Source organism: Colletes latitarsis, chromosome 14, assembly GCF_051014445.1.
Source record: "Colletes latitarsis isolate SP2378_abdomen chromosome 14, iyColLati1, whole genome shotgun sequence".
Taxonomy (NCBI): domain Eukaryota; kingdom Metazoa; phylum Arthropoda; class Insecta; order Hymenoptera; family Colletidae; genus Colletes; species Colletes latitarsis.
In genome coordinates, this window is record NC_135147.1 from 18353873 (window position 1) to 18378007 (window position 24135).

Sequence of the window (24135 nt, forward strand, 5' to 3'; positions counted from 1 at the left end):
AATAAAATCTGTAATTGTTATTTTCTTCCAGGGTTAGTATTCTTTTACTCTGGGCGATTACGGGTCAATTTTGACCCGTAGAAATTGAGTATTTTAAAATTGTTTTGATTTGTAGTAAATAACAATTAAGTAGTAAATAACATTAGTTGGTACGTGAACTTACAAGAAGACACGGTAGTACCACATAAACAATTTAGAAATAGAATTATTTTATTTTATTTACGGGTCACTTTTGACCCGAAGAAATTCATTATTTTAGAACTGATTTGAGTTGTAGTAAATGACAATAATATTAGTAAGTACGCGAATTTATAAGAAGACACACTAGTACCAGGTAAACAATTTAGAAATGGAATTACTTTGTTTTATTTATGGGTCAATTTTGACCCGTCGAAATTGAGTATTTTAAAATCGTTTTAATTTTTAGAAAATGATAATTGACTCGTCAAAATTGATTATTTGATTTTCTTGCCTTTTTTCATGTTTAGCGAGCTAAAAAAACAATAAAGAAAATTCATTTTTCATAATTTTGACTCACAGCATAATCACAATCATATTAATTAAGAATTCTTTTGATTTTTTCTATGAATGATGTAATAACACTCGTTTGATTTCGTAATAAGTAAGGAAGTCACGCTTTGCTTAAGATAACACATTTTGAATATCAAAAGCACCAAAAATACTTGGAAACAAAGATCGTGTATGGAATTAATAACCTTGCACATATCGTTACATGTAACCCACTATCTTAATGTGAAAAATACATAGCAAGATATTAGTAAAGACAGGTACCTTACATAATTATTAGACTGTAAATCTTGATTCATATTTTTATTAATAGAATTAATGAAATGGAAACTTTATAGAGGGCTGCCTCAACCCCTAAATATAATAATTTTGAAAATTAAAATTTCCCATAAATGCGTAAACATCCGCAGTCAAATAATTATATTTCAACACAGTTCAATTATATTTTATATACTCGTTCGAGCAACGAAACGAACATTTATTTCTTGGGAAAATGTCTCCGGAAAGATGAATTCTTAGGCAGTTGGCAGCGCCATGGAAGACGCTAGAATTCAACGATTATTTGCACGATCGGAAGATAGGCATTGTTCTTCAGGATAGCGAACGGTGCCAGGCACAGTGCAGCTAATAGGTAATTATCACAGTACAATTTTGCCCGGCAGCCAATCCCATTCATTTCCTCGATATCTTGAAACGAACGAGCAATGCCCCTCCTCCGGTTTCACGCGCACTATCGTACGTTGCGTTCCAATATCTGCCGTTTTCTACCACCGATTCCGCCCTGCAGGCTCGCGACGTAACTATAGGCGCGACAGGAAATAGACTAATTATAAGGAAATGACGGGCGTTGCCTCTGTGGTGGCCAACATTGAGAACCGTGCGTGGATTCGCGTCCTCCTTCGTCACCCTTCGCAACCCCGTTGCTTCGAAATCGAAATGCAACAGTGTCGGTCGAAACGCAAAGAACACGTGGTAAAAGAAAACGACAGTAAAAATTTGGGGAAAAAAATTTTAACAATAATCCTTATCGAGGCTTCTTTGCGCATTATTATACGATTTTGATATATTGCAATCAGGAATGTTAATATTTCGGTGAAATGAGAGGCCAAAAGAAAATCAAAAGGTCATCTTTACGTATTTAACCCCTTACCGTACAATGACAATTTTTACAAAAATCCAGTCGAGTAAATTTGTAACAATTTTTGTTAGAAATTATAAATGTGTTATTTATAGGTTCCTAAGATCCCTTTGCTTCTGACAAGTCGAAAATAATACTTTGAATCATCCAAAAATCACTCCTACCAATCTTCGTTGCAAACAAAGAATCAGAAACCCACCGAGTTTGTGATTAATTGTACATTTCACCCATCGTAAAAAAGTAATTTTTTAAAACTTTAATTGCACCTTTTATCCATCAGAAAGATTCGCCAGCTACTTCACAAACACCTTGTCCGTTTATTTATGTATCTATTGTATTTTACCAGTTTGTTTCTACGCTTAGTACGTATAAATAAGCTCACGGAGTGGGCTGTATTTATTTAACGAGTCACCCCTACGCGAGAACGTCTCGAGCAGACGTTAATTCGTTAACATTTCATTGCGCACTTAGTTCCCTTCGATAGTCGCGTACACTGGCACGCGAGACATGTACACAGGATCAGCCACGGTGCTGACAAACATTCACGCACACGAGCAAACCGACCTTACTGTCCCACGAACCAACACACCGTGGAACGCATTCGGAGACGCGCAGCGCAATTAATATAATTACTTTCGATCGCGCGGAGGCCGCTGGAGATCGCTTCTAACCCGTAGATTTCGAGACTGTACACAATGAAGAAGATTGCGTGCTTCGTGCAAACCCTCTGTTTTCTCCGACAATACTCTTTGCGGCGCCAATTCGTAAAGCGACGCGTCGACCAGAAGAAACCCAACGCGAACAAGTAAGACCAAAAGAAATAATTTAGCTACTTCTGCCCCGGAATAAGCACCCTTCTGATTCTAAGTTTTATCAACACGTTAACTGCCAGTTTATTCGATAATTTAATGGTGAATTTGTTACTTTACAAATTAAAGTTTATTTAGAGTTTTACAAGTATTAGGGTTCTTCCATTGTAAACAATATTATAAGTTCAAAATGCCCATCAACGAGTTAAATTCATATTTTGAAGCACCAAAAATTCTCTACGCATAAAAAGGAGAACAAAATTACTTTAAATATACAGTTCGAACTAATTGCAATAATTAAAGGATATATTTTCGAGTCGCCTTAAGACCTCGACATTTATTCAAATTATATTCAATGGTGAATTTGTTATTTCAGAATATTTCAAATTAAAGTAGCGTCATTTACTATTTTATAAGTATTAGTGTTCTTAAACAATATTGCAATACGTTGTAACAATTAACGTATTAATACAATACAGTTATATTAAAATCGATAATGTTGGTTGTAATCGTAAAGAGCCATTTATTGATTCTCTCTAACATTTTCGACGAACATGATATTAATTACTTGCATATGTTTTGCATAGAATTCTTAGTCGCGAAAATGTTCTGACTAAAAATAAATTATCTTAAAAAGTATGAAAATCATCGCGAGCAGAAAGTCGTTTGTTGCTCGAGTTCAGGACAATGATCGTGAAAATTGAAAAATATCAATGTTTAAATTTTTTGGTTGCACAATATTGCTTATCAGATCACCCTTTTTTGGTTGCTTTCGAAGTGATCATGAAAAATAATAAATGGACTGTTACAACCGCAACTAAAATCATTTCGACGTCGAAAGCAGTTCAATGGCTGTTCGTAGCGATCCATTAATTCTCTAAGTGAAATAAGAACGGGAATGGAAAGCTGTGCAGAATATGGCATCCTAGTGAAAGCGTGGGTGTTTCGAGGTGGTGGTATCTTGGAACACGGCGAGATAGCAGGAAATAGTATTCTTAAAATATTCAACACAATAGAAGATGCAGTTCGCACTCGACCGAAGTGAATCCAACTTCCATACTTGTAGCTGTCCAGGAATCAGTATGCGTTTGCACACAGGTACATACATTTTGGTGCGCGAGCAGCCAAACTCGTGAGTTTGCCAGAACGAAACTACGTGCGTGGTCCAGATGCATGCAATTTTGACTAGATTAACGCTGCATTATTCAGCTAATTAACTGCTAGGTACGCTTCCTCTCGCTGTTTTCGGTATCTCCCTGAAAACAACGTCGTTTGTCTTGCGCCTCTACTCTGAGACACTATGCTATGCTCTGCTGTAGGCTCGAGGCTGGCTTATTCCGACTATCTAGGTATAAGTTAGCTCCCCACTGCAGTAAGAACCGGAAGCTTTCGTGCTTGAATCTACACGAGAGACTTGGCGTATATTATTCCTCTAATATTGAAGTTACCTGTGCCAAATGAAATAACCTTTCGGACAAAGGTGAACAAACAGGCACCGTAAATTAATTCAAAAAACGATGGCTTTCGATCTTCGATCGTTCCGTACTTTAAAAACATTGTTGGAATATACTTGTTTTTTTGACCAAGTTTTCGCCTAATAGTAAGCTTTTCCTAATAATTATATACAGAATTGCAATTGAGGTATTCAATAAAATTTTTGAATTTTATTAACAGAAACTAGAAATAAATCTGTATTTTTAAACGTCGATTTTATAACATACATTGAAATGAAATTTCTGTAGTTCTAGGCCCCTTTTAAATAATTGCAAATCACAAATACTTTTTGTACTATATTAATATATTAATAAGTAGTATTCGAACCACTGATGTGCAAATTAATGTTTACAAAATTGAAGTCTAGAATTTGTAAATTTTTCTGGTCAAAATTCTCCATAAGTTTTCGATAAAATTTAAATCGAGAGAATGCGCAGGCCACTCCATTACTTTCTTTTGTCAAAATGGATAATAACACAGTTCGATAAAACAAGAATTGCGAACTGTTGCATTGTGCTGTTGAATAATACAGTTCTCCATTTCAGAATGTTTCAGAAAAGGAATCAATACGACTTCCAGTGAAACTATATATTGTTAAAATTCATTTAACACGTTATAAACCATAATGTAATTGTCAAAATTCCTCCAACAAAATTTAGTATAATTTTTGCCTGATAGTTCTCACATAATATATATTCTCATTTTTTAGAATTTAAAGGCTACAAAACAAACAATGATCAAAACTTCAACTGTAGAATAAACTATATGCTACTATTAGCTATATTGCTTTTTTTTCAAGCAATGCTTACTATATATTTAATTGTTTTTACAGTGAGTTGAAATGTTTCTCCGATTCAAATAAACTTTAGAGCGGACTAACGTTCGATAAGCAAACAGGTGCGAAAGATACACTCGCTGCTTTGATGTTCCCTATTTAATTACAAGGATCGAGGTAAATCAGCCATTGGCTAATTACTATTTGGTCAAAGATCGTCGGTTAAAACTTCGATTCCCACCGCCACAGACTGTAAATTGGAAAACTGGGAAACATTAAAGAGTCACCGGAAACGACGTAGTTTTAATTCAGTGAGTTTCCTACGAAAAATTCTTTCGTATCGAAATTTTATTTATTTTAATTCTATGCAATTTAATGCATAATATTCTGCTTTCATTTTAAGTGATTATCGACATAATAAATTTAAAATATAGTCCATTTAGAGCACTTTTATTATATAAAATATGCATAACAAGTTAACAAAAAGTTTCTTATTACTTTTCAATGCACGTTGGAATAATTTCTTAATTAAATTATGCAAATTCATTAAAGTTATCACGAGCTTTAGATGTATATCTTCGACTTTAATTCCAGTCCTTTTCATTAAATTATACAGTGTACTACATTTTTCAAGTCTATAAAGTACGAATTACGATTTCTGTTCTTTATAATAAGTTAATCTTGCATTCCTGCTTCAGTATTATACAACAATGTTTATAGAATATTACATTATTTGCCAAAGGATACTGTAATTACACACGAAAGCATAAATACCATACTAACGAAGCTCAAAGTAAATTTTCATAATTTTGCAATATGCTCGAAGCTGTGCATCCAAGCGAAAGAAAGTTATTTTGAGAACCTTTGAATATATTCTAAACAAAATTCGTATCCTTTCGAATCGTTAAATATTTATTTCGTTACTTTGTGATAAAACAATCGCTGAAAATGTGTCGTTCTTGCAAAAGGATTCGGAGAAACGAAATTTTTTCGCTACGAATCGAAACGAAATAGAGCCGCGCCATTTAGGATGAAATTTTGAATTAAACCTCTCCAGACAAGACAGTAGTTCTATTTCGTCCTCTCAAACGTTCACGGATCGCATCAAAAGGAAAATCGTGTGTATTCTGAGCACACGAAACGTATCAAACGTTACAACCGCCATCTTCTTCGAGAACATTACACGATATTGCAGTGACGTTCAGCGTTTCCTCTCAAGCGCGAGCTCTCCAAACTTTAGGCGAATCGAGGATAGAGCAACAGACGAAGGGAACCAGCAACCGAGAAACGAGAAAGCTGAGGGCAAAGCAAGAGGAATGGTTGAATATTCCTCGAGGACGGACCTACAGTGGCCGGTAACATGGACGTCTAAGCGCACGCTGATTTAGGAACTGATAAGGTATAACACTAATATAGAACCATCTTCACGTACACGCGCACACGTGCGCCGTAAATGCGCGTTTTGCAGAATACACACGGTTATGTACCGAAATCTATCGTCGAAACATTTCTCCTGATAACCATGTTCAACAGATTTATATTTTATTCGGAATTTACAACGTGTTCGATAACATACTCGACCAGATACTCAAACTCGTATTTAGTATATAAATAGAAGACGTTTTGGAGTTATTGGCATATAGTTAATTGGATGTTCGAGAATATATCTTGAACTAATCGCTGAAGAAATAATTAATTTTTCAATTTGTAATTTATTTTCATAATCGTCGCATGTATCTTAATTTATATAAAGTAAAATTACGATTATCTAGCATACTCGAGACTGGGACGATTAATAATTGGACTAAACCTACATATGAAGTCATAAAAACGAAGAATATAAACACAAACAAGGTATAGCGTACAGCTTGTATCCAATGTATTTTTTCGCCCCATTTTTCTGGGGCTCTACAGGTCAATTACAATTTTCGTGTCACTGGCAACATTACCAATAAGATACTAAAAATGAGCACAAGAAGAAGCGAGACAGGAAATGAAATTTACAAAAACATTTCTGGCTACACATTATATTTTCGATTAGGAATTTTTTTCTCGAACGTGCGTAGGAATTCGAGTGTATGTCTATCCATAAAAAGTGATTGTAATCGACCCCCTCAACCGAAAATAATTTTTTCAGAACGATTTGAAATTTTTTTTTTCCTCGAAAAATTGCAGCACTTATCGATTCTTCTTAAAAATTCGTTTTTCATTTTTAATAAATTTGTTTGGCGCTGTTCGGAAATGTTGTTTTATACCTTTTTTTAGGTATCCATGAACTCTACTTCCAGACTAAATTTCAATGAAATCCATTGACTATTGTAGGAGTTATGACCGTTTGAAAATTGGACCACTTTTATGGGGGTTTTCTCATTTTATGGGGTTAAGGAACAATTTTTCGAATATTTTTGCGATTACTCCATATTCTTCACCAAAATACGCGTAGTTTGCTTTTTTAAACATTAAAATCGTCCAATCCGTTCAGAAGTTATGACGTTTTAAAGATTCGCATGAAATTTCAGTGAAACATATCAACGCTATGGTCAGACATAAAATTTTCGGTAATGAATTTTTTTCTCGAAACTGAGTAGGATTACGGGGTTATGTCTATTGACCAAATATGATTGTAATTGACCTCTGCAACTAAAAATAATTTTTTTAGAAAGATTTGAAATTTTTCTTTTCCGTCGAAAAATTTCACGCATTCTCGAATTTTTTTCTCGAAACTGCGTAGGAATTCGAGGGTATGTCTATTAACCAAAAATGATTGTAATAGGCCCCCGCAACCGAAAATAATTTTTCCAGAACGAATTGAAAAATTTTTTTTCGCCGAAAAATTAGGCACCTACCCCCTGTCGATTTTTCTTAAAAATTCCTTTTTCATGTTTAGTAATTCTGTTTGACACCCTACAGAAAAGTTGTCTAATACTTTTTTGCAGGTACCCATGAGCTCTACTTCAGAAAAAAGTTTCATTGAAATATATTCACTATTGTAGGAGTTATGGTTGTTTGAAAATTGGACCATTTTTATGGGGTTTTTCTCATTTTAGGGGGTCAAGGAACAACTTTTCGAATATTTTTACGATTTGTACATATTCTCCACCAAAATACGCGTATTTTGCTTTTTGAAACATTAAAATCGTCCAATCCGTTCAGAAGTTATGACGTTTTAAAGATTTGCATGAAAATTCGGGTAGACATTTCTGGCCAGAAATTATATTTTCGGTAAGGAATTTTTTTCTCGAAACTGAGTAGGATTTCGGGGGTATGTCTATTGACCAAAAGTGCTTGCAATTGACCCCCGCAACCAAAAATAATTTTTTCAGAGTGATTTAAAATTTTTTTAATTTCGATGAAAAATTTTTCCACCTACCCCCAGTTGATTTTTCTTAAAAATTTGTTTTTGATTTTTAATAAATACAACTATGTGCTTATGAACTCTACTGCATTTATGTAATTACTGTACTCAAAGTCATATCGAATTAAAGTTAATTATACTCTCAGTATAATGTTGAATTTTATATTATAATAAAAAGTGGATTAGCTTTGTGTAAACTTGAATTCCTTCTATTTCTCTTTCGTGACGAAAATCTCTTTCACGAAACACAAATTTAGGATTGTTACTTACGATATAAGAGGAAATTGTACTGTGTAAATTGTAAAATGTAGGAGGGTAGTGTGAAGTGCGTTTTGTTAAGTTTTCTTTGTGAATTTTTTGTGAATAAACTATAAGATCTTTTACAATAAAATTTTCAAGGTTTATTTATACATATATCAGTGATATTTTAAAATGTTTTAGACGGTGAAAAAATTTAAATTGATAGCATACTCTCAAACATGGTCGCTTTTAAAAACGGTCATCTGATGCTGTCCATGATTCCAGGTATTCTATTTGTACTAATTAAAAAAATTGCAATATTTTTAAGTTAAGTTAACGATTTTTTCATGCTGTTTATTAACTTTGGGGACCTAAAAAAAATATAAAAAATAAAAATTTTGAATTGATTTTGGTAGAGGCTATAGCCATACATGCACAAAATGTGTATCTAAAATTTTAAGCCAGTAATGAGTACATTATTTTGTATCACATTTTTAATTGCTTCAATACCAAGTCCTCGTGTATTTCTTCTTCCTTATTTTCGAACTACATTTTTCCACGAGGAACCACTTGGTCTCACGACCATTTTACTCCTTCCAAGACCCATACTAAACTCTCGAGATTGAAATACTACCCAGCGATTTCAGATTATTAGCAAATCGATGATCCTCTGTCTCAATATCAGGTAAGACGACGAACACCTAATCGAATTCAAGTGACAGCAGTAGAATAGAGGAAGAAAAACAATCGCGTTCCTCCTGGCATTTAACTGTTTGCTCTTTAGCAATCCCCAATTGGAACAGCGTCGCAAAAGAGGAACCTCTTGGCTGAGGCTCGTTCGAAGGAAACGTCCCTGGAAGGTCGACGTCAGAACGGGTACCACAGAACCATTTCGTGGGAATTCGAAGGTATACGAAGGTATACGAGACCACGAGCATTCTCTCCGGAGGGCCAACAGCCAAGCTGCAAGTAGTGCGATCGCGTTATGTTGCAGACTGGAACTCCCGTTAACCGTGTGTGCCGGTACGTACGGGGACTCCTACACCCCCAGGACCCACCCCCCTTGTTCACCTACGCCTCAGCGATCCCCCTTCCAACGTTCAACCCTTCCTTATTGCAAGTTCTACGGTTCGTGCATTAAACTATGGAGTTGCCCAGGCATCGACCCAACCCAACCACCTACCATCTGGATATGCGGCCCGCGCGCATATACGCTATGTACATTTCTAATCAAGCGATATTGTAACTGCGGTCTAACCTCCAAACACCACGGCTTCCAGCACCTCCATCCCAGGTTTCTCCTGGCCGCCCCGCGACCGTCGACGTCGTTGCTCTCCCACACTCTTCCTCCGTTTCTCTTGCCCCTATCGTTACCACCTGCGACCCCCTTGCTCCTCCAGCGTCGAGCACCCCAAAGCAACAATTCACCAACCATCTCCAGGTGATTTTCATGGGAATCGGAAAAGCGTGATTCTAAAATTTAGTTACCCTTCGGAGGAGGATCTTTGGCTACTGGAATTCTCTCTGGCAGAAATAAACAGGGAACACTATTTGTCTGTGTGAATTTTAGGGTTGTTAGTGAAAAAATGGACAGATTCATATTTCAGTTACTGACACTCACAGCATCATTGTTTGACACATTGATTGTTCATTGGAGAGCTGAAAATATTCTCGAGATTTGATGTTAGAGAAAATAAATCTAGGATTCTTGAATTGTAACGATGCTGTGAAGTTCCATGACAAATCATCGACATGCTGATTTCCAATTGTCTGAAAACAAGGTTTCGTTTTCGTGGATAATTTGAGGAGTTTGGTCTTGGCTTAAATACCTCATCAGTTTGCCACTGTTTGGAAAATTTATGACCAGTATTTTACTGATTCGCGTGTAACGTGCAAATTATTTATAATTTGTTTATTCCTAAAGAGTCTTGAAGTTTGGAAAACAAAGCACGACATTCAAATATAAATAATGCTATGTAAAAATTCCATAAATGTCAAAATATATGTTAGGTTGAAAATACATTATGAAACGACTCAATTTTATAAAATCGATATAGTAATTACGATTTGAATATAGACAGATGAATTAATTAGTTATTTGTACCTACAGATCTATTTTTAATAATATAACGATATTTGCTTTAGTATAAATTATCATGTTCGCATTTACTATGAATAAAAGTACATTAATTCGTCTCTATTAATTTTAGCTATACATATGTAGGCGTTTATGATCGAGAAATTACACGATGAACAAGTTAATTAGGTTATACAGGGTGTTCGGCCACCCTGGGAAAAATTTTAATAGGGGATTCTAGAAGCCAAAATAAGACGAAAATCAGGAATACCAATTTGTTGATGGAGGCTTCGTTAAAAAGTTATTAACGTTTAAAGTTCCGCCCGTTCTGAATTTTTTCTCGAAAATGCGCAGGATTTCGGGGATATGTCCATTCACCAAAAATGATCATAAGTAACCCTCGCAACCGAAGATAATTTTTCCAAAACGATTTGAAATTTTTTTTTTCCATCGGAAAATTTCACACATTCTTGAATTTTTTTCTAGAAAGTGGGTAGGATTTCGAGGGTATGTCTATTCACCAAAAATGATTGTAATTGCCCCCTACAGCTAACAATATTTTTTCAGAACGATTTGAAATTTTTTGTTTTCGTCGAAAAATTTAGACACCTGATTAGATTTTCGCTAAGGAATTTTTTTCTCGAAAATGCGTAGGATTTCGGAAGTATCTGTATTCACCAAAAATGATTGTAATTGACCCCCACAACTGGAAATAATTTTTCCAGAACGATTTGAAATTTTTAAATTTAATTGTTAACAACTTTTTAACGAAGCCTCCATCAACAAATTTTTATTCTTAATTTTCGTCTTACTTTGGCCTCTAGAATCCCCCATTAAAATTTTTCCCAGGGATGGCCGAACACCCTGTATAGGAAGTGTTATAGAATTATGAGTGTGAAGCAAGCTATAAATGAGCTGGAGAAAGAAACGACTTGGTAAACATTCCACCACACGTCCTAATAGGGGAAACATCCCTCGTTATGTTCGGTGATGACTAATTATGAGATGAAGCACATTGCAAGTGGTATTAAAATCTGATCAAATAACGTTTCTTCAAACATTAATCTTATAATACTTAGTAATTATGTTGTAAGAATATCAAATAACGATTGGAGAATGTTGTAAAGTTCATTGAAAGAAACTATTCAATTTGTACATTTATGTAATTATATACACTATATTGTTTAATTCTCCAAATTAGAAGAATTGTTCACCGTTTAAATATGAATTATGAATTAATTCTGTTTATACTTTCGATAGTAATGCAGACAAAATGATTGTATTTCGCAAAATTCTATCTCATGAAAATAACAAACTTTTACATTTATAAAACAAGACTTTCAATGAGACTTACTAATTAGATATAATTCTATTTCTTATTCCAGAACAGACTAAAATCATTTATTTGATCAAAAAAGACAATTTTAATTTTGTCAATCAAATTTATGAAGCCTAAATAAATAATAGAGATGTTAAATAATTCAGACATTTTTTACATAAGAAGTATCACGAATTGTTTGACAACGAACTTGTAATCACGTGATAAAAAAAGAGACTTTTCTCGTTCAGAATAAATTTTTGTAATAGTTATCGATTAAAGAATAGTTTGTTAGCAAACTTTTTAAGAAAAAGTGATTAAATTCAGTACAAACAAACGAATAAATTGCCCAATAATTGTTAACGTTTATTTCACGAAAAAAATGCAAAGATAAACGTGTAAATCATTTTAATGGAACGTAAGCGAGAGAATTATTAGCGAATTGATTGTCTTTTGCGAAAGAAAGAGTTCTGATATCGAGTTCGTCAAAGTTAAACAACGTATATCGACAAACGAAATTGCGGTTTCTGTCTTCGACCAATCCCCTCTCTGTGCGAATTTCTCGGAAAATCAACGGACTCTGTTACTACCATTCCTAACCCATGCAAATATGGCTGCTACTGCGTCGTGACTGCAATCGACTCGAAATGGAATTCGTGTGCAATCGTAGTTGAAGTTATGCAATCACGAAGACCGCCATAATCGTGGAATAAGACATTTAATGAAAAGCTAAGTGCACAGACCGCCGGGCAATTGGTAGCGGAATCGAAATTAATTTTAAAATGAAATTCAAGGTGCACGATATATTCAATTATGCTCGCACGTGTTTTTCCCTTTCGGGGTAAAATGGAAATCCACCGAAATAATACTTCCCTTCGTTATCGAACTAAGGAAATAAATGCAGTTTAAGAAAATTCCCGTGGTCAGACGATCGTACTACTGCACGAATTCTATTATATTTAAATTTAACGTCGTAGCTTGGGAAAGAATTCTTACAAATTTCAGAAGGAATGGAATACGAAAACCAAAATCACAATAAGATTATATATATATATATGCAACAGATCTCCGGTTTCAATAAAATGTCTACTGAATTACTGGTCTGTAGGGAAAATTCCATCGAATATGAGGGTCCATTTTGCTCGAAGTTATTTGACGCTCGATTAATGATACGAACATTACGGCACACACACACCCTAAGCCTATGTTTTAACCCTTACGCGCCTAAGCACCGACGTGGTATTATGCGATTTTGCAAACGATAGATCCGTATAATCCGTGAAGGATTGTGACGGAGAGAGAAGAAGGGAGAGGTGAAAAGTTGAGAAAGACGGTACACCCCTCGTAGGCGTTTAATCGTGAAACCTACAGTAACACTTCCTCTAAAGCTTTATCTGTCGTTTCTAATCAAAATAACAGTTAAACTTCTGGTGAAAATTTATGCGTACAAATAATCTAAATGCTTTTTAATCAATGTAACAGTAATTGTAAAATAAAAGAACGAAGTTTATCCAACAGGGTTCATTTACAAATCTATGTGTGCATACGTTACTTTTCGTCTATTTTGATGAATTCTATAGTCTCTAAATTCTTAAACTTTAAACAAAAGATGCCTATAAATTTTCTATAGAGACATCAGAGAATTTCATCCGAATAATTTTTACAATATTAATTTTATTTATCTTGGTTTCATCGAAATAATTTTGTCTACCATCTCGTTGTAAACATGATCATATTACAGAAAATATCCTACAGTATTCATTTACAAATCTATATGTATATATACGTTACTTTTCGTCTATTTTGATGAATTCTATAGTCTCTAAATTCTTAAACATTAAACAAAAGATGCCTATAAATTTTCTATGGAGATATCAGAGATTTTTATCCGAATAATTTTTACAATATTGATTTTATTTATCTTGGTTTCATCGAAATAATTTTGTCTACCATCTATTACAGAAAATATCTTAAACGAACCAACAACCTACGAAAAAGCTACTTTCGATCATCCGTCTTAAAAGCTTCAAATCTAAGACTTTCTCGAATTTTTTACAGAATCGCGTGAACTTAAATTTCCAATTTATCAAATGTCTCATAGACAAGACAATAAATTGTCGATATCGAAGAAGTTTGTACACGCACAAAGGGCGGCTGTGTAGCGTCGATTGCCCTTCACAGACACCGAAATCCCCAGAACGGGTCCACGGAAGAGGAGATCAGAGCAGATCAGTCAACAACGTAACTGATTTCATGAAAACCTGTTCCGACGAAAAGCAGTTCTGGACCGCGCAGTTTTCTCACGGTATCTGACCACTGGTCATCTCACGAAATGCGCGAGAAACGCACGGAACACAGCCACCCTTCGAGAGAGTCGCCAACAGGAGAGTAAAACTAGTTGGACAAGGTTAAATAAGAATTTTAATAGAATTTTACGCGCAGTAACGCGTTCGCTCTAAATCGTCACTATTTTCTGCTACTTTCAGACGGATTGCACAATTTTCAATCATCGTCAGTTGTAATAATTGTCTTTTATTAAGGTTTTTGAGAACTTGAAGAACAGTTCAAGGCCTTTCTAAAGACTCGTAAACTGGAAAGCGTTATCTTTAAAAACGTTCATGACAAAGTTTTTAACGAACTTTATAAATGTTTTGAGTTTCATTGAGGACAAAATTTGATTTATTTTTATTTTATATTAGCCATTATGGAGCATTCTTTTGTCATTTTTAGAGAATAATTCAAAGAAAATGTTTTAAAACATTTCAAAGCATGAACAGCTTTCGAATCTTAGTAAATGTAACAAGTAGTATTAGTTAAATTATTAAAATTTATCTGTAAATGCAATTTTATAGATAAAATCATAGACCCATTACAGAAAACCTCCACATTATATTAAATACGACCTACGAATATCCTTTTATTGAATTCGATTTATTAAATTTTTAATTTAAGAACCACCGTTGTCGGTCCATTAATTTTTGTTGTCACTGTTTTACTATTATATAACTGCAATATTTTTTCTACCCATTTTTCTATGGCTCTACAGGCCAATTACCACTTTCGTGTCACTCGCAAGATTACCAATATGTTGCAGAAATAAACGCAAGAAGAAGCGAACAGGAAATAAACTTACAAAAACATTTCTAGCCACACATTATATTTTCGGTAAAGAATTTTTTTCTTGAAAGTGCCTAGGATTTCGAGGTTATGGCTATTCACCAAAATTGATTGAAATTGACCTCCACAACCAAAAATAATTTTTTGGGAACGATTTGAAATTTTTTTTTTCGCCGAAAAATTTAGACACCTACCCCCTGTCGATTTTTCCTAAAAATTACTTTTTCATTTTTAGTAATTTTGTTTGACGCCCTACAGAAAAATTGTTTAATACTTTTTTGTAGGTACCCATGAGCTCTACTGCAGAAAAAAGTTTCATTGAAATATATTCAATATTATAGGAGTTATGGCTGTTTGAAAATTGGACCATTTTTATGGGGTTTTTCTCATTTTGCGGGGTCAAGGGCCAACTTTTCTAATATTTTTGCGATTTGTACATATTCTACATTAAAATGCGCGTAGTTTGCTTTTTTAAACATTAAAATCGTCCAATCCGTTCAGAAGTTATGACGTTTTAAAAATTCGCATGAAATTTCCGGGCAACATTTCTAGCCAAAAATTACATTTTCGTTCAGGAATTTTTTTCTCGAAAGTGCGTAGGATTTCGGGGATATGACTATTCACCAAAAATGATTGTAATTCACCCCCGCAACTGAAAATATTTTTTCCAAAACGATTTGAAATTTTTTAATTTCGTCGAAAAATTTGAGAAACTACCCCCTGTCGATTTTCCTTAAAAATTCGCTTTTGATTTTTAATAAATTTGCGTGACGTTGTACGAAAATGTTGTTTAATACTTTTTTGTAAGTATCTATTAGCTCTACTTCAGAAAAAAGTTTCATTGAAATACACTGTCTATTGTAGGAGTTATGGCCGTTTGAAGTTTGGACCATTTTTATAGGGTTTTTCTTATTTTACGTGGTTAAGAACAAACTTTTCGAATATTTTTGCAGTTTGTACATATTCTCCGCCAAAATACGCGTATTTTGCTTTTTGAAACATTAAAATCGTCCAATCCGTTCAGAAGTTATGACGTTTTAAAAATTCGCATGAAATTTCCGGGCAACATTTCTGGCCAGAAATTACATTTTCGGTAAGGAATTTTTTTCTCGAAAGTGCGTAGGATTTCGGGGATATGGCTATCCACCAAAAATGATTGTAATTCACCCCCGCAACTGAAAATATTTTTTCCAAAACGATTTGAAGTTTTCCAATTTCGCCGATTGCAGTGGAATTTAAAAAATTCTGCAGACTCAACCCCTTCCCTACTTTAACGAGCCTGACTCGTGACAAAGATTTTGGCCCAAACATCAATATCACGAACGAGGTTGACGCCTACCGTTTAGGCCTGGATTCCATCGAACTAAATGCTACAGGAATGAATTAAGGAAAGATACGAAATTTTTTGCCAAAGAATAAACTTTGGGTAAAATCTGTACCTCCGTAGAGTAAACGGTCCGCCTCGAACAAGTTAAAAAACATTCTCCTATGAATAATGCATCGACGAAACAGTTGCTTTTGCGAAGTCAAGCGTTCGATAGCCGCCATCCTACCGCAGGCTGCGTCGAATCTTTTGATCGCTCGTTCGCGCGAACAGCTGAAAGGGTTGCCCGTTATTGCGTGATCCGTGGCCGGTTAGAAAAACGCGCAATTTGTCTGGAAAGCTCGAGAAGGGAGCACGGGACGATCTCTTCTGCGATCCGAAGATGAGGAACCTGTTCTTCCGGCCGCTCGGGGGGACTCAGCGCTGGACCACCCCGAGTTCTCACGGTGTCGCGGACCAATGGTCATCCTCCGTGGTCTCGAAATAGGAAAGAAGTAGTAGGGGGGGGATACTTAGAATTTCGCGAAGAAAATTCCACTACTTAATTGCGTACGTTAACGGAACTAGTTTCGTGTATTTCCTGGGACGAAAATCTGGGTCTGTCGGTCAGTATCGGGGATGCTGCGGTCCTCGCAGCATCCCTTCTGCTCGTAAAGCAATATCTCATAATCTAACGACTCCTGACAGTTCTCGACCGTCGTTCGTGCCGCGACCAGAACCCCACCGGGTCGTAAAAAAAAATTTGTATCGCTTTCGTAAACGTTAAGAGACATCTCGGTGCCGTTGGAAATTCGCTCCGAAGCATACAAGTTCGATGGTGCGGTTTGCGGTTGAAAAAAACACTTGGACGAACGTCTGAGCATCGTCGTGGCCGAAAGGGTGAGTATTCTGAATTGTTTGTTAAATGTAGTTTTAACTTGGAACGCGTAGCGCGGCGTTGGGCGGTTAGTTCCCTGCGAACCGAATAACAGCTTCGACTCCATTAAATGGAAAAAGAACGGATATCGAGGGGAGGAATTTCGCGGCTATGATACACAAATTGGCCGAACAACTCCATTGAAGCGAAATATCGAACTTTACATCGAAACATTATATTCCGGGGGCAGTAAAGGCGCTCGAGAGTAATATTCGACGCAAAGCAATATCGCGTTACATCGTGCACCGTGTTCGATGCTCGTGACCGAGCCAGTTTAAGGTTAGAATTATTGATCTAATACTCTGAGGAAGCTAAACCGAGTGTCTACGTCGGCCGTGAACGTATCTTATACTTCCCATTCCACCGTTCACCCCCAAGCTCAAAGCCTCGAGCTTCGCAGCCCCAAAAGGAACCCCATAATTAATCGCGTCCCAAGCGAAACACCCTCGAATAGAGGCGGTCTGTCACTGTACCTAAATGGATTCTCCATAGAGTTGCGGAGAGACGTGTGAAATCATATTTTTTAATTGCCTATCAGTGACTTTGAAACTTTTCTCCCCTCGAAACGTAGGCTAATTTCTATCTTTCGAGCTAGGTGACTTTAAAGAAACATCTTATGACGTAAAAGGAGCATGGTTCCGCGAACTATTTGTTTTTTATTTACAGTCGGTTTAAAATAAAGTATTAAATGTACACTAGATAACTTTTAAATTGAGATAGAAGTTTGAATGTACTATTAGAGTTGAAATACTTCATGAGATATTTAATATTTCATTTTTACTAGCTTATTTACACTTCTCGTTTTAATTGTAAGTTCTATAGTAATTTGAAAGATACGCTGTTGTAAACGTTAATCTTGTCTCGTGGCGTTTTGAAAAGAAAACTATAGAAAATTATACATAACAAATTTCAAAAACTTCAAAAAGTGGATACAATCTATTCTATGGCTTGGAACCAAAAGGAAAATTTTTAACAAACATAAGAGCCCATATATTTTTGAGGCAGAACAATATGAAATATTCACAGTATTGAAAGAACGTTATAAATCTAAAAAGAATATAAAAACACTATAAAGGGATTCGATGAGTTAATATTAATAATATATTAGTATATAGAATGCGCTTAGAATACACTTGTAAAATTTTGTAACGCCATTTTAGATACACGGTTTTATCCATTTTTTGAAGTTTTTTAAATTTGTTATATATAATTTTTTATAGTTCCATTTGCAAAATTGCACGAGACAAGATTAACGTTTGTTATAGCATGTCATTCAAATTACTATAAAACTGCAAATTATAACGAAAAATATAAAGAAGCACGTAAAAATGAAATATTAAATATCTCATGAAGTATTTCGACTTTAATAGTAATACGTTTATATGCAAATTAATGAGAAGAATAAATTTGTGCACTGCAAAGGTGCATTTTTCCATTTAAAAAACAAAAGCGATCAAATAAATTTGGTATGATCAAATAAATGTGGTAAATTACAATATTACTCGATGTCTTCAAGAATACAATTTTTTTATAATTACTTATAATACTGATACGATCTATATTAATATTTAGATACAGTGTAATTGCAAAAGTAACAATATTAGTTCGGTACATCCATGCATTCCAATACGTATACGCGTGCTTCACAATTTCTCAAATAAATCAACAAACAACTCATAAATGCAGCAATATTAACTTTTATTAATGCCACTCTTGCATCTATGATGTATATTAATATTGATCAACATGATTTGTAACAGTATTATAAATCAATATAAATATATTCTTTGGCACGGTACGTGCTCCCGAAATTTGGAAAGAATTACAATCCTGAAAAAAGGGGCGAAATGTCGGGTAACGTTATAAATTAAGAAACATATCTCACCAAATGTGACAATTATAATTTGGAAATCCAATGATTATACTTCTTCGTAACAAATAAAGAGAAATTTGTAATGTTATTATACTTATAAGCAACAGATTGTTTCAGTTCATACAACAATCCTGTATAACATTTTAATAATCTCGTTATTCTTTGACTGCTGTTATCAAACCAAAATTGAACCGAGATTTCTGAGATTTTAAGAACCTTCAAAACCCAAACGGAGCAAATAAAAATTTAAATTATTACTACAATTATAAGCTTTGGATTGTTCTAAGAACTGGGTACATTTTAATAATGAGATTTCTCGTTTACTCTTATCGAACCAAAATTAATCTGAGATTTCTGAGATTTTAAAAACCTTCAAACCCCAAACAGAGCAAATAAAAATTTAAATTATTACTATAATTATAAGCTATGGATTATCCTAAGGACTGGATAACGTTTTAATAATATCGTGATTCTTCGTTTGCTATTATCAAACAAAAATTGAACCGAGATTTCTGAGATTTTAAGAACCTTCGAAACCCAAACAGAGCAAAGAAAAATTTAAATTATTATTACAATTATAAGAACTTGATAGCATTCTAATAATCTCGTCATTCTTCGTTTACTGTTATCGAACCAAAATTGATCGGAGATATCTGAAACGACAAAAAACCTTGAAAATTAGTGGTTGCATAGAGCACGTAATCGTGAATCGGTTGCTGGAACGCGCCTTTGTTCGTTCTCCAAAGAAGTTCTAAACCACGTTTACCTCGAAAGAGTCGGATCGATCGGTACTTTGGAAACGTCGTCGATCGAGAGCAATTAAGGATCGGGAGAGTCGCGGGAAGCGCGAGCATCGACAAACACCGACAAATTAGATACATACGCGGAGAGGGTTCAACCTTAGACGAAGTGTTAGGTCGGTCAAGCCAGGTTGGAAACTACGTGCGGCCGGTGATTACGTCGATCGTCGAAAGAACAAACTCTGGATTGGATTAAGCACACGGTTGCACCGGCACCTTCCCCATTTACCGACCGTGGCCGGCGCCGCCGCCACGGTTTACCATAAAGTTTACAACTTCTGTCAAGCTCCGCGCCCGCTGTAACCGTACTAGAATGACAACAGACCGACCCTTTGGTCGTCGGTGTCCCTCTACGATCCGCACACTTGAATGCACCCATGCTCCATCCGCCTACACACACGTCCACGCGCCTGTATTTGCATCCATCGAACGAGTACATCCGCCGGCGCTCATTGTCCGAAGAAAACATGAAAACGATCGATCGAGACCCTGGGGAAGATTTCCGATGAAACAAGTAGTCCACGAGCTACCCTGACAGATTCGATGGGGACATTGAAACGAAAAGGCTCTTTGGAGATGTACTGTTGAGAGCTGGAGAGATCTGCCTTGGAAGGAATGCGGGTCTCATTGGTCAGAACTTTGAAAAGTGCATTGTAACAGTGGCTGAAAATTTAGACATTTTCTTTTCGGCTCCTAACACTGTCAAGATGAGTGTGAGACTTGTTTTAATAGTGTATGTTAGAACATGGTAAAGAAACTATACGAAGTTTAGAGAAATATAGAAATATGAACATACTATTGACATAAGTTGGACACATATAACATCCACCAGATTTAAAATTTACGTATGGTGACGCAAACTCAATTAACGAAACAAGGGAACAGATTTTAAATTGCAAGCATTTGTATATTTTTCTGGAAGAGAAGGCAATTTTAATTCCCTGATACATCAAATCTCATCAAAGTGTAGCTACTCTATCATCGTAATTTACGATATTTTGTTGTAGTAACGATAATAATAATACGACATCGTAAAAGAAGAATTAAGAGACTAAATACAGCACAGATTTTTGAGGAAACGTTTGAAAATGAAACGCAGAGGCAAATATTTTATCAAAGATGGACCAATTGCATCATGGCGCAGCCGAAGCCTGTAGGGTAAACATTATGAAACGCAGCGTCCCCCATTCGAGGGTTGTACGAGGGTCGCCAGCCCTTTCCTTAATTCGCGACTAAGATGGCAGTCGTCCGGTCCGCCATTTATTTTAGACGTCCCTCCAGGATTTCTTGCGTCGATATAAGCCTACGGGATGATTTTCGAGGGTAATGTCACGCAGACACGAGGGGGACGCGTGAAGGGTACAGTCGTCGTCTACGTGCAACATTAGGGCTAGGATAATTTTCTCAATTTCGCAGTGTCTCCCGCGGGGTCAGTCGTTAAAGGCTCTAAGTGAGATTCCAGGGGTTGTGGGAGGTTTTAGGAAAGGGCTGGTAAGGGTTAGACCGTAAGATAGTTTGATAGGCTTGGTTGCCGGGAGACCTCTAAGGCCCTAGCTCGGCTGCCTAATACCGAGAAAGGCTACCGCAAATACATATGTACTTCAGGCTTATAAGTGATCCTACCTATGTATCTGAATATATAGTGCCAGCCTATCTATCAGGTAGAACTGGGAAACAGCAAATATCGATGCAAATTAAATGATGTTCCTACCCCGAGAGATGTTAGGCTCTAAGGATTCCACGATAGACTGTTAATGTTTCAGAGAATAGTGCCTCCTGGCAACCTCAGAGCCAGCAGTTTCGCAACTCAAGGCATCAAAGCCAAGTTCTTTCCTAAGAAGCAGGGATTTAAAAGTCTTTTAAATAGCATAGGGGAGGAATTGTCGCGACCGAACATACGATCCTAGAAACTAGAACAATTGAAAACTTGAACTTTCTAAGTCGCGGGTACCCTTTTCTTCACAAAGGAGAGCTCTTACAACTCGCCAAACAAGATTTAAATGGACGAGTTTAAATAACCTTTACCCGTCTTTCTTTGTAAAAATTAAAAATGGCTAAAGATTCTGTTGCACCTTATATTGCTACAAGGACCATATTATAAAGGACAGTTTATTATTCTACTGCTTGATCTTCTATTTTATTAGTGGTATTATTAAATTTAATATCAACGTCGCGCCACTAATTTCTGATTTAAGAAAACAACGAATATCAGTGCAACAGTATTTACAAATTTATAGAGATATTTGTTTCGTTGAAATTTTATTTGAACTCATTACGAAGTATGTTAAAAGTAATCTCACAGAATAACTCGAAGCATTTATTATTTTTTTTAAAACATAGAACATGCGAAATAATAAATATAAACAGGTTCTTCGTGCTCGTAAATAACATTTCAAATCTGTCGTTTTCTTGAAAGAAATGTGATCGCCGTATTGGTTCCATATTCGCGTTCGTGTTTTTTTAATAAAATTAGCCACGTAAAAATAAGAGCTACATGCAGGAAATCGGATCGATTAAAAATTGACGCGTTCGAACAGAGGAAAAAGCAACTCCCCGATGACTGACCACGAATCTCTTGCATGAGCGATTCCAGAGAGCAGGCATTAATATTGTATAATGTACCGACATGTATACCTAGCAGACAACGAGTATAAGGCTACAGATACTCTCGTGGCCAATGGCTGAACGTGGTAGTCCTGTACAGAACAGTTTTACCGATAAGACCCATCGTGTTTAACAGCCGCCGGCTAAAGCACCGCTTCTCCTCCCCCACTCTCTTAACCACCGCGCTCATTCACCATGGGACGTAGACTGGGTGTTACATTCTGTACACGCACAGAACTACCAAAGGAGATTCTATAAAACTGTACTAGCTATGACGCCAGAAACGACCGTCACGGTTGCGGTTTAGTGGTGAAAGTTCGGTTGCGTGTCGGGGCGCAGAGATTTCCAAACCTTTTCGTTTTCGACTTGGAAGAAGGTAGCTCGCGGGGGTCGAAAATCCCTGCTCGTGGCGAAACAAATTTATCACGACTCGCTACTCTCCATTTTTATATCGACAGATATAATCTAAAAAAGAATTTGTAATTCAACCCCTTGCCTGAGAATGACGAGTGTGACTCGTTATAAGTTCCTGATGTCAAGTTTCTATTAATCTATTAAATTAAAATTTAAACAAAATTGAATCCGTTTGACAGATTATTTGAAATTAAATCGTACGTGAAGGGGTTAATACGCGAAGAATTTCCAAAGTACAAAGTACAAATTGATAGATATGGAAACGTGATCGGAGAAAACAGAGCGAGTGATAAATCATCCCTTAATTGGGAAGAAATGATCCGAAAAAGGAGGTTCCGGGGCGCGAACGGGAAGCAAGCGCGAAAAAACGCGCGAGATCCTTTTAAAGCGCGGCATAAATTACGCGGTGGGGTGCGAAGAAAGAAAAAAAAAAGGAAGTTTCAAGGTTACGGTTGGGAAGCAGAAAAAAAGCACGAAGGCGGATTTTCTTCGGTCCGGCGGGATTCGCGTAACCAGCTCCTGGAGCGCAAGAAACGACCTTAGACCCGGATCAATAGAAGAAGGGGGTTGATACTCTCCTAGAGGAGAGGGGCGGGTGCACGGGGCGAAGAAGGCACGAGGGAGGGGGTAGCAGCCAAGAGGTTACTGGCGGCAAGAGGTATGGAAGGGGGTGAAGTGGAAAAATCTTAGGTTTCCCGCACGGTGGAAGAGGGAGACTGTTCGAGGATCAAGGTGGGGGTAACCTTAGACAAGAGGCGTGGTCTGTTCCTATTCTCACCCCCGGGTTTCCACGGAGAAGCAACCCTTATAGCCGACGTTGGTGGCCATGGACGTCGACTAGAACATTCACAGAGAACAGATGCGGAGGTGGTGGTAGATAACTAAGTAATATCCTTAAAATTTCCCTCCTCGTCCGCGGCGTCCTCTTTCGCATCTTTGAAATCCGCTTCTTTCCCGGGTCGATGGGTCCTCCGTCTTCGCCCCTCGTCCCTCCACGTACCGTACGTCCACAGAACGGTTCCCTGGCACCAAGAAAACGCGCTCGCGACGATAATTCTGCACCGAAACGACAGAGCCAGCACGTCCGCGACACCGTCGAACGAGAGTCTCGCGGCGGAGCTTTTTTATCGGCTAACCGGTAGACGAAGCCCGAAGAGTAAAACGAACCCGTAGTAGCCGTGCTTTTTTACGGCGCATGCGGGCGTTTCACCAGGAACGAAGTGGGGGTCGAAAGAGAATCGAACTGACCGTTTGTTTTCCACCCTTCGTTCCGCGACCTGAATTCGACAGCAGCTTTAATTTGGAGAAAGTGAGGTCACTGATATGTGGATCAATTATCGATCCACTTCCCGT

The 24135-nt window shown here is 36.6% G+C and overlaps 1 protein-coding gene across 3 annotated transcripts in view; it reads right to left on the reverse strand.

Moving 5' to 3' along the window:
* LOC143350144 (uncharacterized) overlaps window positions 1–23747 on the reverse strand; it is a 39512-nt gene extending 15765 nt beyond the window's left edge. For 2 of the 3 annotated variants that reach the window (XM_076782029.1, XM_076782030.1), the window contains exon 1: window positions 9598–9841. In XM_076782029.1, the coding sequence (XP_076638144.1) occupies window positions 9598–9791 (194 nt within the window). In that variant the 5' untranslated portion in view covers window positions 9792–9841. Of the gene's footprint in view, window positions 1–9597; window positions 9842–23560 lie in introns of those variants that run through there. The other variant, XR_013081062.1, reaches the window with a different exon arrangement.
* Between the last annotated feature and the right edge of the window lie 388 nt (window positions 23748–24135).